This window comes from Scatophagus argus, chromosome 23 (assembly GCF_020382885.2).
Source record: "Scatophagus argus isolate fScaArg1 chromosome 23, fScaArg1.pri, whole genome shotgun sequence".
NCBI lineage: Eukaryota > Metazoa > Chordata > Actinopteri > Scatophagidae > Scatophagus > Scatophagus argus.
The window spans coordinates 1,842,652-1,861,049 of record NC_058515.1 but is presented as its reverse complement, the minus strand read 5'-3'; the positions used below and the strand labels follow the sequence as shown (position 1 = coordinate 1,861,049).

At 40.6% G+C, this 18,398-nt stretch overlaps 1 protein-coding gene and 3 non-coding genes across 4 annotated transcripts in view; 2 read left to right on the top strand and 2 right to left on the bottom strand.

Moving 5' to 3' along the window:
- Nucleotides 1-10,503, bottom strand: part of zanl (zonadhesin, like) — a 33,138-nt gene extending 22,635 nt beyond the window's left edge. The window contains exons 1-14 of the mRNA XM_046381626.1: nucleotides 10,402-10,503; nucleotides 9,996-10,189; nucleotides 7,369-7,424; nucleotides 6,390-6,536; nucleotides 5,950-6,215; nucleotides 5,218-5,302; nucleotides 4,962-5,114; nucleotides 4,364-4,531; nucleotides 4,171-4,268; nucleotides 4,009-4,087; nucleotides 2,489-3,925; nucleotides 1,881-2,074; nucleotides 1,607-1,748; nucleotides 76-320 (exon numbers count right to left, since the gene is read on the bottom strand). Of these exons, the coding sequence (XP_046237582.1) occupies nucleotides 76-320; nucleotides 1,607-1,748; nucleotides 1,881-2,074; nucleotides 2,489-3,925; nucleotides 4,009-4,087; nucleotides 4,171-4,268; nucleotides 4,364-4,531; nucleotides 4,962-5,114; nucleotides 5,218-5,302; nucleotides 5,950-6,215; nucleotides 6,390-6,536; nucleotides 7,369-7,424; nucleotides 9,996-10,189; nucleotides 10,402-10,503 (3,366 nt within the window). The remainder of the gene's footprint in view (nucleotides 1-75; nucleotides 321-1,606; nucleotides 1,749-1,880; nucleotides 2,075-2,488; nucleotides 3,926-4,008; nucleotides 4,088-4,170; nucleotides 4,269-4,363; nucleotides 4,532-4,961; nucleotides 5,115-5,217; nucleotides 5,303-5,949; nucleotides 6,216-6,389; nucleotides 6,537-7,368; nucleotides 7,425-9,995; nucleotides 10,190-10,401) is intronic.
- Nucleotides 10,504-15,356: 4,853 nt separating this feature from the next.
- trnas-uga lies at nucleotides 15,357-15,438 on the top strand. The gene has a single exon. It is a non-coding gene; the product is annotated as a tRNA-Ser (tRNA).
- A 1,962-nt stretch (nucleotides 15,439-17,400) lies between these two features.
- Nucleotides 17,401-17,482, top strand: trnas-uga. The gene has a single exon. It is a non-coding gene; the product is annotated as a tRNA-Ser (tRNA).
- Nucleotides 17,483-17,758: 276 nt separating this feature from the next.
- On the bottom strand, nucleotides 17,759-17,832 carry trnat-agu. The gene has a single exon. It is a non-coding gene; the product is annotated as a tRNA-Thr (tRNA).
- Nucleotides 17,833-18,398: the final 566 nt, after the last annotated feature.

Here is an 18,398-nt window from a genome sequence, read left to right as displayed (position 1 = left end):
TACAGTTACAACAACATTAGTAAGTGAAAAAGTACATGTTCGAAAAATTTGCTAGTTCCTCCATTCATTTCTTACCTGACAAGTGCCCCCTTTGAGGATAGAGATCTTCACATTATATACATATACATGTACGGCCTTCACGTAGGAGATGGTAGGTCTGTTATAGCGATTTTCATTATCGGCATGGATCTCAAAGTATGGCAGAGTTGTTTCATTGCAGGGTGCAGACATCAAATAGCTGCAGTTGCCCATGAAGTTGTAATTTTTTTTGTCAAAGGTGGTATAGTGGGGATCACCAGATGCTATGCATGTGGATGTATCTAAGGGAATAATGAAAGAGAAACTATATGTTAGTTGTTATGTTGTTACAAATACATTAAGCATACATACATAAAGATCAAGAAAGCCTTATATACCCCTGTATCTATAAAATACAGCAGATGGTGAAAACAAATCACCTTGTATGAGAGGTGCGACCACTGACATATACAGATGGACAATAATGGTCATAAACCCACCCACTCCATGTTAGTAAGATATGAGCCAAACCAAAAAAGCCCGTAACATACAATTAGTTGAGTTGCCAGTTGTGATTTAGTTTTCCCTAGTGGAAATGACACTTCAGCATGTGAGAATATCATTTTGACAAATTAAAATATTAATATGTAGGTTCACATTTTGCCTAGTCAAAATCTTTATAGCTATTCCTTTTTCACTAGTAAGTATGACAATTACAGATGTCTACAATTTAATTTCCATGTGTTAGCAAAGTAGTAAAAGTATAAGTATAATAAGTAAATAACAAGCTTCACACCAGGGTTTTGGTGCTTACTCAAACAAAGGGTTGTAAAACCCTGGCTTCAGGCTTCTGGGACGACATACAGGCCTCTCTATTGTTAATCCCAGCACGTGGCATGAGATCCCAACAGTAGTTATCTCATATACAACTATGACTGGTACATGTAACTTAAATTAAACTAAATTAAAATTTTAGATCTCTAGAAATCCATTTATGACAGCTGTAATGTAAAAACAACAGTACGTTGATATGTACATTGAACATTTACACTAGTGATAACTGAATTGTTGATTTGAACAATCGACACTTTCACAAGTGAGAATCGATAATTAACATTTTGACTAGCAAGAACTGAGTTGTAGATATCATTAATCATAATTGTGATCAGTCCAAATGACATTATGGATATTCTGACTTAGTTAGGTTGACCAGGATCCAAATAGTCCAATTAGTCAGAACTAACAAACTTCTGTTCAAGCTTGGCTGTATACATGACCCCACTCTGAGGGATTTTACATCACCTCACGAAGAAATTCATAAAAAGAAGAAGCCCCATGCTACATCATACATCAACTTCTCTCCATTTAAGGTCCCCTTAACTTTATATCATATCATAAGGTGCTGATTACATCAGGAAGTATGGCTGAAAAAGCTTTTGTTGTAGAGTTTGAGTGTGGCCGTTAGGTACAGTTCCAAAAACTTCTGCCTTCAGATGCGTTTGGACAACATATTGTTTGAACTACATCACTCTGAGGTGCTAGAACGAGTTTCTCTACCAATTCCTCACAATTTCTAAAACATTATTACCTTTAGGATAGCAGCCCTCGACACCGTTAACCTCGCGACACTCTTCAGTGGAGTCGCAGGAGTTATCAACACATTCCAAAGTGTAGTTCCCTACACAGCGACACAGTTTTGAGCAGCCATCACCAAGTACAATCTCACCAGGCTGAAACATAAATTCAGAAAGGATAGGCTTGTTACTGGCAGCTGTACTGTATGTTTTGAATTATATAGTGCAACCTTGTCATTTACTGTAAAGAGCAGGAATTGTACATGGGAATATTAACTGACATTTTACCTCATAATAGTTATTTTGGTCATCCAGACAGCCACATTTCTCCAGTGGCACACAGTGCCGTCCCTTGAAAACAAACCCTGGTTTACAGAAGCAGGCACTGATACAGGAGCCAGAGCAGTTGGATGAGGGTTCCATACAGGTGGGTATACAAGCTGGACCACATTCTATATACTCTGCATCGGGAGGACATGGTTCTGTACAGCAGAAAGACAAGAAGCTGGTTGATAAACAAACAAAATGGAGCTAATAACAATAATAATCATAACTGGTTATATGTAACATGTTACATTGTAAACTGTAAAAAACATGTAAAATTACAGTAACTAATCAAAATGTTGGTGATTACAAAGTGGTTACATCAGAATATATTTTTGGTTAAAAGCATAAATATGTAGAATTTAACATTCATTCTGTTGCTTTGTATCTTTTCACTGTGTTGGGATTCCCTGTTTTGTCATGTTTCTGGACAATCCAGGTCAGCAAAGCTGTTGGGACAAATTTGAAGGCAATACCATCAATGGTAAGATGGCTTACAAGAATTGGGCAATATTTGTTCAGATCTCTGATAATGACCTCTAGGGCATGATAAGGATAAGGGCATGTCGTACTTGGTGGCTTGGATGTTGTTGGTTTTGGTGTAGTTGGTCCAGGAGTTGTTGGTTTTGGAGTGATAGGTCCAGGAGTTGGTTTAGGTGTTGATGGACCAGGAGTTGGTTTAGGTGTTGATGGACCAGGAGTTGTTGGTTTTGGAGTGCCAGGTCCAGGAGTTGGTTTAGGTGTTGATGGACCAGGAGTTGTTGGTTTTGGAGTGCCAGGTCCAGGAGTTGGTTTAGGTGTTGATGGACCAGGAGTTGGTTTAGGTGTTGATGGACCAGGAGTTGTTGGTTTTGGAGTGCCAGGTCCAGGAGTTGGTTTAGGTGTTGATGGACCAGGAGTTGGTTTAGGTGTTGATGGACCAGGAGTTGTTGGTTTTGGAGTGCCAGGTCCAGGAGTTGGTTTAGGTGTTGATGGACCAGGAGTTGGTTTAGGTGTTGATGGACCAGGAGTTGTTGGTTTTGGAGTACCAGGTCCAGGAGTTGGTTTAGGTGTTGATGGACCAGGAGTTGGTTTCGGTGTTGATGGACCAGGAGTTGGTTTAGGTGTTGATGGACCAGCAGTTGGTTTAGGTGTTGATGGACCAGGAGTTGTTGGTTTTGGAGTGCCAGGTCCAGGAGTTGGTTTAGGTGTTGATGGACCAGGAGTTGGTTTAGGTGTTGATGGACCAGGAGTTGTTGGTTTTGGAGTGCCAGGTCCAGGAGTTGGTTTAGGTGTTGATGGACCAGGAGTTGGTTTAGGTGTTGATGGACCAGGAGTTGTTGGTTTTGGAGTGCCAGGTCCAGGAGTTGGTTTAGGTGTTGATGGACCAGGAGTTGGTGGTTTTGGAGTGCCAGGTCCAGGAGTTGGTTTAGGTGTTGATGGACCAGGAGTTGGTTTAGGTGTTGATGGACCAGGAGTTGGTGGTTTTGGAGTGTCAGGTCCAGGAGTTGGTTTAGGTGTTGATGGACCAGGAGTTGGTTTAGGTGTTGATGGTCCAGGAGTTGTTGGTTTTGGAGTGCCAGGTCCAGGAGTTGGTTTAGGTGTTGATGGACCAGGAGTTGGTTTAGGTGTTGATGGACCAGGAGTTGTTGGTTTTGGAGTGCCAGGTCCAGGAGTTGGTTTAGGTGTTGATGGACCAGGAGTTGGTTTAGGTGTTGATGGACCAGGAGTTGTTGGTTTTGGAGTACCAGGTCCAGGAGTTGGTTTAGGTGTGGATGGACCAGGAGTTGGTTTCGGTGTTGATGGACCAGGAGTTGGTTTAGGTGTTGATGGACCAGGAGTTGTTGGTTTTGGAGTGCCAGGTCCAGGAGTTGGTTTAGGTGTTGATGGACCAGGAGTTGTTGGTTTTGGAGTGCCAGGTCCAGGAGTTGGTTTAGGTGTTGATGGACCAGGACTTGTTGGTTTAGGTGAAGTTAATCCAGGAGTTGTTGGTTTTGCTGTTGTTACCAGTGGAGGAGTTGTTGGCTGAGCTAGAAGTAAAAAAACACACACACACAGCTTATACATATTTCTGATGTTGACAAACTTTAACTCCTTCAGGTCAGTTTCTCACCTTTGCAGGCCATGACACACACCGCATCCACTGCAATATCTGTCTGGGGAGTTTCTCCAAAGGTACCCACAATCACAAACTGAAATGCACAGAGGATAGATGTGATGAATAAGTCAAGGTTATGCACACACATACACAGACACGTATAGACTGATACTTTACTTGAATGGCAGCATTTCCCACGTAGCGCACTTCTGCAGGCTTCCAGCCTTGGCCCTGGTTACCCCTGATAGTGAACAGAGCTGGTCCAATGCTTCCACCTTGAAAACAGAAAAAGAAATTCAGGTTGATCAAATGTTATCTTGCTGTCTACGTTCCTGACTGGATGAACACAGGAATAAATGCAGTTTTATACCTGCGGTGACAGTGTGGACGCTGAGCTCCATGGTGGTGCTGGTGCCATATAGATAATAGTGAAAGGTGAGGTCCAGACAACCAGTGGAGGGGGTTATTACAGGACTTCTAATCTGAGCCTTGACTCCAGGGATAGCCTCAAAAGAATCCAGCAACATGTAGGCACCCACTATATATGGAAGAGTAAACAACTGCCATTTAGATAAAAATAAAATAAAACAAAATAAAAAACTTCACCATGTTAGTAATTTATTCTCTATATCACAATAATTTGCAGTTTGAAAATAGTGTGCAGCACTGATGAAGAATCACAAGAGTGTCAAATCTTCAGTGAAGGTGTATTGTTCAGATCTAACAAAGCTCTTGTCTCTAGCATGATTTGGCTTAATAAAACAAACAAACAAACAAAAACGGTCAAAAAATCTGACATTGAAGGGAATTCCGAAATGTCAGATTTTTTGACTAGATTTTTTTAATTAAATCATATGTATTCAGAACTTATTTTTGCTACTTTAATGTTCTTTTATGTATTGCACCATTCTGACAGACACAGAGTCCATGTAATTCCATACAGACTTTCAAAAACAAATACCACTTACATCCAGGTTTGGAAAAGTCATCATCAGGTCCGGTGCCTTCAGTGTCCGTTGGCCCAATCCACTGATCAAAGCCAAACACATCAGGATTTCCAGTTTCAGTCATCCACCCACACAGGTCACCAAGAGTGTCAAAATCACAGCCAGAAACACAAGCTGTGGACACATTATGTGGACAGTCAATAATACAGCAAAATGTATTTGTTTGTTTGTGTGCATGTGTGAGTGTGAGTGTGTGCACACATTTGTGTAAACTCACAGGGACATGCTCCTTCAGTAATGACAATGTTGTCCAGAGCTGAGTCACAGGAAGAAGAGAAGCCTCTCTGAGCCTCAAAGACAATCTATAGCCACAGAGAGAAAATATTAGCAGGTTATGACAATATGAAGACAGCTGTGCCATGTGACAAACTTAACATATGAGTTTTAAATTGATTTCAGCTTTGCAGGTTTTCTTTCACAAGACAAATGCATTTAAATTCACCTGGGTGATTTGTGCAAAAAAAGGTGTGTGTAAATGCAGGAAATTACAAGAAACATGAAAATATCACAAAAAGTTTTTTTTTCATTTGGCTGGGGTGGAACAGTTGGTAGTGTCTGTCATATTTATTCTGACTTGATAATAGAAAAATATTCCTGATGTCAGAAAAATAGTAGACAAATAAAATGATTTTGTTTTTTTTTTTTAAAAAAAACACTTAATACTTGGGTGAGTTGTTTCAGATTTAAACCTTTAATTTCAAGTGACACTGACACAGTGTAGGGTTTCTTTTCAGTCTAGGGTTTTTAATGTAATGCACCTGTTAGCAGACCTGTGCTATGAATGAAAACTTAGTCAAGAATAACTGTTGCACAAGGAATTCCAAACAAACATATATTTTAAATCCCTTCATAATAAATTGCTGAATGGATCCTGTTTTGCCACATTGTTGATCTCAGGTTTTGTTTTTACTTGTCAAAGCAACAGCTACAGTGACCTGCTAACACTCACAGTGATGCTCTGACTGCTCGGTTTTGGCACAGTGACAGAGCCCTTCAGCCAGGATCTACTCTGGATACCAGTCCTACTCCAGACCTCCTCCTCACTTTCTGGTCTCTTGGCAAGGACTCTCAACAAATTGCGATTGTCGGAGCCATACATGTAGTATCGAAACCCCACACAGATCTGAGAGGTTGATGATGAGAGGGCTGGGCTCAGCAGACGAGCCTTCTGTCCGTTAGACACATTGTCACACTCATGGTAGATAAAAAAGCCCTCTGCAAACAGATTGAGACAAAACAAAGACGTGTATTTATCTAAGCATGAGTCAGAATTCAGTATTTTCATCCTATGACAATAACTCCAATTAATCCTAATTATGATCTGGTCTCCACTGTGGTAATTGTACAGAAATTATATATTTTTTAAAAAACCATCCATTCGGGACTGACTTCCATCAGGATAGTCTCCATCAGGTCCAGTGCCAGTTGTTGGGGTTGGACCTTTGTGCCGTGTCCAGTCATTGTTGTCTGTGTTGTCCTGAGTAAACCTGCAGAACGGTTCGTTGTCGTTGTTAAAGTCACAGGAGGTCAACACTACTTTTGGAGAAACACAAACACAACATATGGAAATTAACAAATGGGTATTGTAGAATAGCAGTATCATAGCAATATCATTTAACATAAAAAAAAAAATTGTGACACATAATATGATGTAGCTATTGACTAGACTTGGTTTGCTTATGGATAAGCAATGGATAGCAATGGCAGCCTTAACAAATGCACTATTTCTGCTTAAACTTTAATCAAGTTTCATTGGAAGATATTATTGTTTTTCATATTTACTACAAAGTGGAAATCAAGCCCTTGGAAAGTTATCTGTAGCCCACATGTGATATCTAGTGGTTTTCGTGAACCCTTTCCCTTTCCTTTAGCACCTCTGTTAGGTGAAAATATTTCCTTGATTAATATTGATCCAGGTATCATGAAAATAAGAGGCCACAACCTTTTTCACACAATCCTTGAAATTAATTTGGAGGGATCTGCTTTTAGCTTGCTAAAATGGCATCTACTCTTTACCTTCTGTGAGTTAATAATTCAATATTTCAGTTCAGACTGTGCTCTGAATGACAGTATGTCTTTCTGTACTTTGTATTTATGATTGGGCTCATATCACAATTGCACTGTTTGAAGGTGTTTGATTGGTTGTGTATAGTGAAGATAAGTAGCTGTAAAGAGATAAAGTTCACATCAATCCCAAGGACGTTGTGATGGTGGCAGTAACATGCTATCCTACTATCCTGGCTCTGTGTGAGCATGTCATTCAAGTATTTTGGGATTTTAATTGGTCTACTGTTTCTTCTGTGTTTTTAAGTGAATGAGTGCATGCTAAAGACAAACAGAATTTACTGAATGATTAAAACCAACTTACCATCTTCTCTCTGTGAGTTCTGAAAGCTGTATAAAAGAGGAGGAAGAGATTCAGATTAAAGCTTGGTTAAAAGTATATCAGCTTATTATAGTAAAGTGAAAAAATTGCATCACTATCCAGTATTTTCAGTATTAAGTATTTTAAGGAGAGCCACTATAGCTGTTGATGGTAAGTCCAAATACTTAAAAGAATATGGATGTGCCTGAAGGAGTAGGGAAGGGACTGGTAATACCTTTACATTGTTTAATACAAATAAAGGAAATAAGTACAACTGAGCTACAATCCTATCTAACAGATCATTCAAAAAAAGCAAGGGCCCATTTCGTCAAGTTAGCAACATGCAAGTTACGATTAACAACATCAAATAGTTCCCTCTCTCGTGTTCAATTGAAGAGGTTCAGCTTATCAAAGAAAAAAAAGATAAATCCCCCAGATCCCCCACCAATTATGTATTTTTTCAAGTTTGTGCCCCCATTTTAAAACATAACCAGGCGCCCATGACATTAAGTAAATAATAGAACACCAGTAAAAAATGACGATGAATAGAGTTGTATTGTGCATTATATTATATTGATATTATTGATGCAATATTACAACAACGTTTCTATAACCTAAACATTACTGAAGGCACTCTTTAGAGGTATTTAATAAGAATCAACACTGATTCCATAGAATAGCAGTTTTCTATCTATCAATACTCCTAATGGGTGGGGGTTAAATTGAAAATAGGTGATGCCTGAACCAAAACTGAACAGTACTAGCCGCTTAACCTGGTAAGTACTAGGTGGAAGGTGTTAATTTGTCTGAAGCCTGAAATTGATATGTGTGGATCAGAAGTTGTTGTATTAGAAAACTATTTACAGAACAATCAGAGTTGAGATTCAGAGCAATGTTTTTGCGAACTTGAAAGAATAAACTTTGGTCAGCTACCCAGTGAAGAGCTTCCTTCCTCATAGGTATGGGTATTGACATATTTTAGTAGGATGATACCCTTACTTCTAAGAAAGTACATTATCTAAACCAGGTACTCTTCTTAGGCTAGTACTCACTCAACCATAATTAGCAGTTCAATTGATTAATTGACAGAAAGTACATTATTGATCATATTGATAACTACTACTTTTCATATAAAGTGTTGGTATGCTAAAATAATTGATTTGATCCCTTTTAATATTGATTAAATGATAATTACCAATGATTTATCAATTACGATTTGTCAGTCAATAATGATGTTAATAAAAATCTCACAAGAAGTGATTTGTCATGATGGGGATCATCATTTTTGTGGAATGACTCACCTGTGCAGTGGTTGTCCTTCTGCTCTGCACTCACACATCCATAAGAGTAGAATTAGAAAGGCTAATGTACCCATGGCCAACCGTCAGTTAGCATGAGAAGAGGACAGATGGACACAGCAGAGGACTTTATATAGACAGCTGGGATGGTCAGGGATGTGCAGTGTGGAAACTAGGGTGGATATGTTGGAGGGGTGGTGTGGATACTAAATTGCTGCATTACTTCGTGTCACACAATTTGTAAATGAGTAACTGAGAGTGATAGGGACAGGGCGTGTTGTGTTTTGCAGGTGTTTTGTAAGTGTTTAGCTGAACCTGTGTGTGTGTATGTTTTGACTACTCAGCAACTCAACTTCTGGGTGGGGGTGCTCATCAAATACTATATTACAAATAAGAGCCTGAACTGTGGGACTCTATAGAGATTATTGCGCAATAAACATAATACTTTGACCACATGGACAAAACTTCAGCATGAACTATATTTTCAAATGTGTGAGAAAAATGCCAGCAATGTTGTACGTGGAATCTGCCGGAGCTTCTGTGCTGTCCTTCGATCCAGCCTTTTCCTGGCATTGGTAGGATTTCTCGATATCAACCCCATCTTCTATCTGTCAGTGCTACATGCCGTCCATTGACTCATACATGTTTAATCATAATTCACATTTAGTTGATTATTTTGATTAATTTAATTTGGTTGTTCAGTCATAGCACATCAGGCCTGACTGACATGACATGTGCTACAATTTCTACTCTTATGTGACATGTAACTTGCTGTGAGTTCTACTATATATTTATTATGAAATATCCAGACACTATGTATAAACTTGATACCAATAGTTTCAACATGGAAATTTAGACACTAGAACCAGCTGTGGGATAGGTTTTAAAAAGATTTTTTAAGATAAAGAAATCACTACACCACTAACTGAGTTGCCAGAAGGACAATCCTCAATTGGGGGCATGGAAAATACCTAACAGTACATTGGAGACACCCTTACTTACAAGAGTAATCAGGGTACATTTTTAAAAGAAGTACCAGGGGGTGGTACTCGGTATAAAAGACACAATCACTATAAATTCAGTCTTGAGGACTGGCGCCAAGGCTCATTTATTGTGTTTCACCTGGTGTGATCCCAATAAATTCTCTGCACCAGACCTGCTGACTGTGCTCATCATTTCAATACTCCTGAGGCCTACATTGGAAGAATTCAGCTTCAAAAACTCAGTACTAAATGGAAGATAGGGGTTAGCTACATCAGTGTGGACCAAGTTCTTCAAGTCTTGAACACCACACCCTTCTGAAGACACACCTCTGGTGGGAGTCATGCTCACCCCAGCTGCACTGGTTTCTCTGAAGTGACACAGAGTGAGAAGAGCTGGTCACTGAGGAAGAGGGGGGAAGAAAATCTACCAGGGTCTCCCAAGGCCAGGGTCCGTTTTAGAGCCCCTGATGGGGAGATGGAAACTGAAACTGAAAAGGACCTTGACCCTGTCTCTCTCTGGGTCATGGTGAATGCCACCTTGCACTGCTCCAAGGGAAAAAAGAGAGCTTGCAACTCAAAGTGTGGCTGCATTGCACCAGGAAGGCCCAAAAATTCCCCATGTCTCCCTAGAATCATTGGTTTAGCAAGGTGGGAAGAAGGCAGGGAGGCAGGAGCCAGAGGAGGTGCAGTGACAGGCTGAGAGAACAGGGTGTCCTCTTCCAGAGAGATGGATCAAGGGCCTGAAGGTAGCTTACCAGGAGTTGGAACTGGTTACTTAGATGGCTGACCTGGCAACCGATGGACAACCGGAAGCTCCCATGATGTTTGATAAGTACATTCATCCTCTGAGAGCGCATGGTGGCATGCAGGGTGTGCGAATCAGCTGGGTCAGTTGGCCAGTTTGTACTGTTAAGACTGTCAAAGCAGAAAGAACAAGAGAGCAAGCTTCTCCGCCATCGCTAGATTGTCCCATGCGTTATTCATGTCAGGCCAAATCTTTGAATTACCTTTTGCTGCTGCTTGTTTTTGTGAAACTAACTTCGGTTTCTCGTGTTCAGATTCATTCCTCCATCCAGCCCACTTTGCTCAGCTCAAGGATCCATTTCAGATTTCCCGCTTTATTTCCTGAGTCAACACCTCTGAACTCTTTGGATCAAGTTTGTTATTTGACTTGTTTTGCCTCCTTTTTACAGATTTACTGTGTAAATAGTGTATATAATTTTGTAAGTAAAGACTTCTCTTGTGAATTCCTGTGTTTCATCCGTTCATTTGGGTGCCCAGTTTTGCTTAAAAACCAAACACTTGCAACCTGTCAAATACAGAAAAATTATGTGAACTAGGATGACAGAAAAGATAATGATTGCATAACCGCACGGGACACCAAATTAGGTGAGGCAAATGACAGAAGACATAAAATTATTTTCCGTCAGTCTGAAAGAGTCACACCCAGACACGCCAAACTTAACAACTTCTTTATCTGAACTATTAAAAGTTCTGTACTCTCACAGGCTTCCATGACAACTGAGAGGTGAAGGAGCAAGACAGCAGTTGTTAAAGCACAAACAAAATAGGCTGAATGAGGAAGATCTCACTTCTAACATTCTAATTTGTTTTCTAATTTAATCTGTTCTGTAAGTGTAAATAGTGTACTGTAATGTGCTCTTTTAAGCAACCTCTGGCACAAGAATTTTCTTTGGGATTAATGAAGTTCTATCCTATCATATCCTATTTGGCAAGCCACTCATGTGGTTTAAAATAAAATGAAATGGAGCTGACGTCAGTTGAGATAGTAGGTAATTTGGATCAGATGCATGAAAAAAGTCCAGTGTCCGTGGAAGTGTTGCCTGAACTGTAACTTCATTACCCTATTTCTAGTATATAGGTCATTTCTTATTTGTTGAAATAAGAAAGACTTAATTCTAAAACATATTTGAGTGTTCATTCACAACTACTTTAATCTGCTCCCCAAAACAAAAAATTATCCATCCGAGATTGTCCTGCTACCCTTTGGACCAAGCTGTCTTGGTGTGTCAACCTGAGCCCAGATGTGTCTGTAGTGGCAGTTGATAAGTGGGGTCCAGTTAGTTCAGTAGGTCCTCAATTCTGAGGCTGATGCAGACACATCTGGTGATGGCCCACTTGTCTTGTATGTAGTTGGTAATCCTCACTTCGCAGATCTCGATCTGCAAGGGTTTGCTGTGAGTGAGCATCACTCTGGTAATCTCTGTAAAAGTGTGGGTAATATCAGACTGATTTCATAGTGAGTAATGTGAAGACTTTGATAGCCACCCCTACCACTGCAGAGTTTACACAAAACAATGAGCAAACCACTGGTTCAATAATAACGGACACAACGGTCCTACAACAACAGCACAGTTAACACAATATGCTTAATGTATACTAACTATGTCTCTGGCTAGACATGAGCCTCTTGTTTTGAGTTGCTCAGAGACGACTGGAGTGCTTCAATGGAGCCCACTCTTGTGGTTTCAGCACAGTCCTTGGCTGGAAGCTGGCGAGGCCGCCTTGCGCTCCTCTGGAAGCTAAAGCGCACTGAATTCCTCAACGGGCAGCAAGGAAAAACAGCGGAATCAGCTGATTACCCTTCTTTGAGAAGAAGGGTAATCAGCAAGTCTTTTGTCCTTCCGCAGGCAACAGGCGAGATCAGCTGACTGTCAGAGACAAAATCCAGAAGACCAGTTTTTATATAACGGTTACCCTGCATTCATAGACTCATAATTGTATTTGGAGCTGTAGTTTGAAATAAGCTGAAGACCATGTAACTGACAGTAGTTATGTGTACTGTGAAATACATCCAGCATAGACAGAGGCATAGGTAGAGGGATGGGGCAAACAATTTTCAGACCTGTAATGCGTGTGTAAATGTGTTAGTATATTCTTCAAGCGCCTGTCAGATCATCTGAAACCTCCTCCACCCACACCTTTTTCATATTTGAGATTGAGGAAAGACTCAAAATGTCATGAAAAATCCAACATGCTGAGACTGCAGACTTCTCGGAGAGAGAGAGAGATGATGGCATCAGTGGGGTGAAGCCAAGAGGAAGATACGACAGCTGGCTGACCCCATTTTTCAGCATTTACATCAAGAAGAGCTAGAAACACTTTGACATGTCATAAGGCTTAATATGCTTAACGTAGCTGATGCCTTTAAGACATGGTATGAAGGAGTGTTCTGTTTATGAGATACAAGACTCAGAAAGATGAGTGCAAATGACTTTATTTGTTTACTGTTAAGTACAAATGTTGTGTCATTGCACTGAACTGAAATGAATCAAATTAAATGGGACCTTCAGGGTCTTGGGCACTCAGACAATGATCTGCTTTAGTGATTGGTAATCCAGGCTGGGAACTCATGAGAACTACAATGTAGGCAGCATTTGATTATAAAATATGTATAAAGAGCCTTTTCTATTTGCCCCACTGCAGGAATGTGCTTTGTTTTTCTGCTCTAATCTTCTGAAGGTTTGACTCTCTTCGAGTCACAAGGTCATACTTTGTCATGTTTGAACAGGTATTAATGCAAAATGCTTTTTGATTAATTTGGACAGTTCTGTCTTAATTTGTGTGAGCAGCATATGAAAATGAAATATAAAAATGACCTTCAACCTAAGCTGTTCACTGGGTGGTTTCTGAATCATAAAAACATATTATCATCAACATGAGTCATTTATGTGCGTGCATGTGTGGAAATCCATAAAGATATGGAGGGAACTCCTCCAAACTGATGACATTTGTAATGCTTATTATAACAGAGTTATGCAATTTATTAGGGGTGGGGTTTAGAGCTCTAGTTGTAATATAATATTAATAAAGGAGTTTCGTTTTATTTTAAATGCAAGTTTGAGTATTGTGCTGATGCAATGATTTGCGAACGTTTAACAGTCCTGCTCCCCCTGATTTATTCGGCTTCCACCCCCCAATATTCTTTGTTTACATGTTGATAAGCCCCCGACACACACACACACACTCACATACTGAATGTGTAATCTTAATGTTAATCTTAATACGTACATACAAAATCAACTTGAAATTGTGAATTACTCGCCACGTTCTCTGAAATGTTTTAACTAAGCTTGATAAAGTCTGGGTCTTAAATTGTTTCCCACACACATTCTGCGCCTGTATTTTGTTTTCATAAACCCACTCTCCCACGAGTCAACAACGTCTTGACACCTCAACTGTAGTACAGGATACTTGGTGTGCACTTAAGATCCAGAAATCCTAAAGAGCTTGTACACATGTACTGCACCAGTACTAATACAAGTGAATCCGTCAGCAAAGTAGTTCTCATCGCATTTGATGTACTGGTAATTTTGTCACATCATTCAGCATTCTACACCAAAGGGCCCCACCTTGCTGTCAGCGGCAGTGTACTGAGCAGCTCCCTCAGTGATACACTCCTTCACCCCAAATGTGTGAAGGAGAGATATCGTAGGTCCTTCCTTCCTGCTGCTGTCGGATTGTTTAGCAACCAGCACTGCCCCCAGTAGACCACACACACACACACACACACACACACACACACATTTAAGGACTCATTGAATTTCCCCATTGTGGGACAATAAAAGAAATCTTATCTTATCTTGTCTTACAGTAACTTGACTACCTGGAAGTTGTTCATTTAAACCTGAAATGGAATCGGAATGATCAGAATTTTCTACATTGTATCTTAATTAGAAGACTGTGTGCAGAAGAACCTCAGAATTGAGCAAAAAAAATTGTGTGATTGTCGATTGTAAGAAAATAATGATCAATAGATAAATGGTTTCGGTTCTTTGAAAAGTTCAAAAGCAAGTTGAGTGACCAGTCAGGAAAACAAGGATTAAAACACAAATTCATTCAATAACTCATATTGACTGGCTGGCAGAACACTTCAGCATGCATGATTGACTAAATGTTGTCTTTGCATGGTTTATTTTGTTTTAACATTTAGTGCAAATATTCCCTTATTTACTTCTAATATTTTTTGTCTGACTTATCAGTACCTTTATTTGCTATCCTTGTGACAATGTGAAGTTCCCCACTGTGGGATCTTATCTTATCATGGTGTGAATGGTGAATGTGAATGTGATCTCTTCCGCTCTTTTCGTAGGAGAGATCTCAGGACTGCATTGTAAGTGGCTGATAAATATTGAAAAACACAATTTCCCTCAGGAATCAATAAAGTATTCTGATTCTGATTCTCATTCAGAATAAAAGTGTACAGTCGGGCACACATATATTGGGACAAGTATAAGTTTTTTGGCAATTGGCCTCTGTACACCACCACAATGGGGGTTAAATCAATTTAACTTACTTACTTACTTACAATTTATGGGCCACCCAAAACGAGGTTGGATGCACTTTTAACTTCATTTTCAATTTTGAGTGCACGCATTGCTGACATGCTAGGTGGCATTTCTCCATGTTGCATAGCCAAAGCCAATTCATTCCGACATTACTGAAAAATACAAATGTATATATATATACTATACCCTAAATATGCACTATATTGCCAAACGCATTCACTCAGTCACCAATCACCATTAGCAGTGCCACTGCTACACCATTAGTGTGCATTAGTAGCTCCACAGGAGTTAGAGCAACACGGAGCAAACATGTAACTCCATCACCTGATGAGGCTACACAGGTGCCGGATGTGGATCAAGCCCCACAACAGAATGAGCAGCATGTCACTTGTAGATGAACGGCTGCGATGGCCGAGTGGTTAAGGCGTTGGACTTGAAATCCAATGGGATCTTCCCGCGCAGGTTCGAACCCTGCTCGCAGCGTCTTCGTACTTTTAGGGGGCAGTCGTGGATCAGCGGTTAGGGTGTCGGACCCGTAACCGGTGGATCGCTGGTTCGATTCCCCGTACCGATGTCCATGGCTGAGGTACCCTTGAGCAAGGTACCTGCTCCTCACTGCTCCCCACTGCTCCCCACCGCTGCACGCGGTCGCCCACTGCCCCGGGTTTGCTGTGTGTTTGTGTGCACGTCACTTGGGTGGGTTAAATGAAGAGCACGAATTTCGTTGGAGTGAGTTCCCTCCAATGACAAGATATGTCACTTTCATGGATGGTGAAATGGAGTCCATGTGTGTTGAGGTGAACTGCTTGCTCGAGGAGGACGTGACTTTAGAGAAAGAGCTCTCAGCAACGAAGATGGACGAGGCGTTCTTCAATGAGGACGATGAGAAGGTGAAGTCCTACTGTTATTATTCCATGTCTCACAAAGGCAGGCAGAAAACTGTCTCCTTTCCAAATGCTCCTCCTGACTCTGATGAGGCTGAGACTGCATCTGCCTCAGCAGAACCTTGCATACCTTTTCCAGATAAATCACACAACAGTGTCTGAAGTGTTTAGAGAGACAATTGGTGTGCTGCATTTCCATCTGGCACCTTTGGTACACTGGCCTGCTCGACATTGTCTACAACAGTCAATGCCACATCAGTTTGTAGAGACATTTGGCAGCCGGGTTGCAGTTATTCTTGACTGCTTTGAGATTGGCATTAAGAAGCTCTCAAATTTAAAAGCACAATCACATCTCCCACTACAAGCAGAAACCCACTATTAAGTACCATCACCCCACGGGGGTCAGTCTCATTCATTTCTAAAGGATGGGGAGGGCGTGTAAGCAACAAGCACCTGACAGAGCAGTGTGGGATCCTCAATAAACTGTTACCAGGAGATCTGGTTTTGGCACACTGTGGATTTAACATTGGGGATGAAGTTGGACTAATGTGTGCCGAAGTGAAAACCCCAGGCTTCACAAGAGGACGTGCTCAAATGGACCCAAAATCTGTGGAGGAGACGCAGCAGATAGCTGACCTAAGGGTCCATGTGGAAAGAGTTATGGGTTTGGTACGCAACAAGTATAACATACTTCAGAGCACCATACCAGAGAGCCTACTGGTTCGAACTGAGGGTGAAGAATTTTCCCTCATTGACAAGATTGTGACTGTTTGTTGTGCTTTAAGTAATATGTCTCCCAGTATTGTCATTAAACAACAAGGCCCTGCGATACCAGCTAGTGAGGGAGAAACAGAGTGAGTGAATTGGAAAAAACTGTACACTGACGGTACACTGTTTCTCATTCATGTACTTTCAATTTCTGTGGTTTTCTTAAAATAAAATGAATGGCTGTTAATGTTCCTCTGCTTATTTCTATTTATCCTTAACATTGATATGTCAGGCACAGAAAAATCTCCTCACCTGTTACTTGCTCAAATGGTGACAAACACCAGGCCTACACTTTACAAAGAAAGCCTGCCTGGAGGTGATAATAAATATTGTAGTTCGTTGGCAATATATGAAACCATATTCCAACTACTTTAATTGAGCCATAAGAAGTCCTCTGTCAGACCATGCCATTTACTCAAGCAATAATGTCTGAACACTTCTTGTTTATAAGTTTTTTCAGTTTATAACAAACATTCTTGTGCAGTGCAGTGACACTGTTTAAGTTCAGCAAACAGATAAATATCACAGCAAATGAAGTAATTCCTAAATTCTTCGCCGGTGTAATTACTAACGCCGACTAGATAGACGACAAGTTCAGCTTCGAACAATCTCGGCATTTAAAAACTTTTGCTCGCAAAAATGGCGACCGCGGCGCACATTGCACTGCGAGATCACATGCCCTTTCGAGCACTATACTGGTCACCGAACAAAAAGAAAAATACAAAGGCTAACGCTTTTTGTCAGCAAAATTTGATTTTGAAAAGGCGAATTTGCCTTACATCTCATCCGACTGGCTGCGATGGCCGAGTGGTTAAGGCGTTGGACTTGAAATCCAATGGGATCTTCCCGCGCAGGTTCGAACCCTGCTCGCAGCGTCTCCGTGCTTTTCAGCGTTTTGTATTTTGTTTCTGTTGAGACTAATCATTGACGAAAATGACTGTCCTGTAGGCGATAGAAACAAACTTGATCTGATTTGAGATTTCATGGAGTAAATTTAAAGAACGCCAGAGCTAAAGTTTTTATGATCTTGATTTGTAATGTGTCATTGCTGAACAAAGAAACACCACTATACTATAAAAAAACAGTCACAAATAAATGTGCATACTCTCCTCATCTGTTCAAAAAAACCAACCAAACAAAAAAAAAAAAAAAGGCACCGCTGGGATTCGAACCCAGGATCTCCTGTTTACTAGACAGGCGCTTTAACCAACTAAGCCACGGCGCCTCCTTACGGCCTTTAAGAATTATACTGATAAGATATAGCTGACAGCCAAATTACACACTGATTCCATATTAACTTTGTTGACCTCCGACTAGCCGGGTGTCATTAACGCCAGCGTTAATTACAGTCTTACTATATTTGCGCTTATCTCTCGCCAGCAGTTTTAAGTTACCCTCCATGTCGCCTGCTCTGGCCCCCGGGATGCATTTAACTAGTTGCTGGTGTCGGCTTCATGTACCGTCACCTGTAACCAGGGTCGGTTTCTCAAACAGCAGAAGAAGGAAGTGGCAATCCCAAGCTACAGCAACATCAAGAAGAAGGAACATGAAAACATCGAAAATTACCAAGAGTTCAAAGAAGATCTAGAAAAGGTCGGTGCTAATCTTCGTGTCTTTATTTCAGAGTTTGCCACGATAAATTTCCTCAGCAGACTTGGCGTCTGGTGACTGATCATCCTGGTGAAAAGAAACTCCAGCCTCTACCTTGCTGAATATTCAGAGATGAGAGGACTGACTAGGCTTAGGAATTCCGTTGATTGAATTTTTAAGTGTTGTGTGTTTGATTTGTGT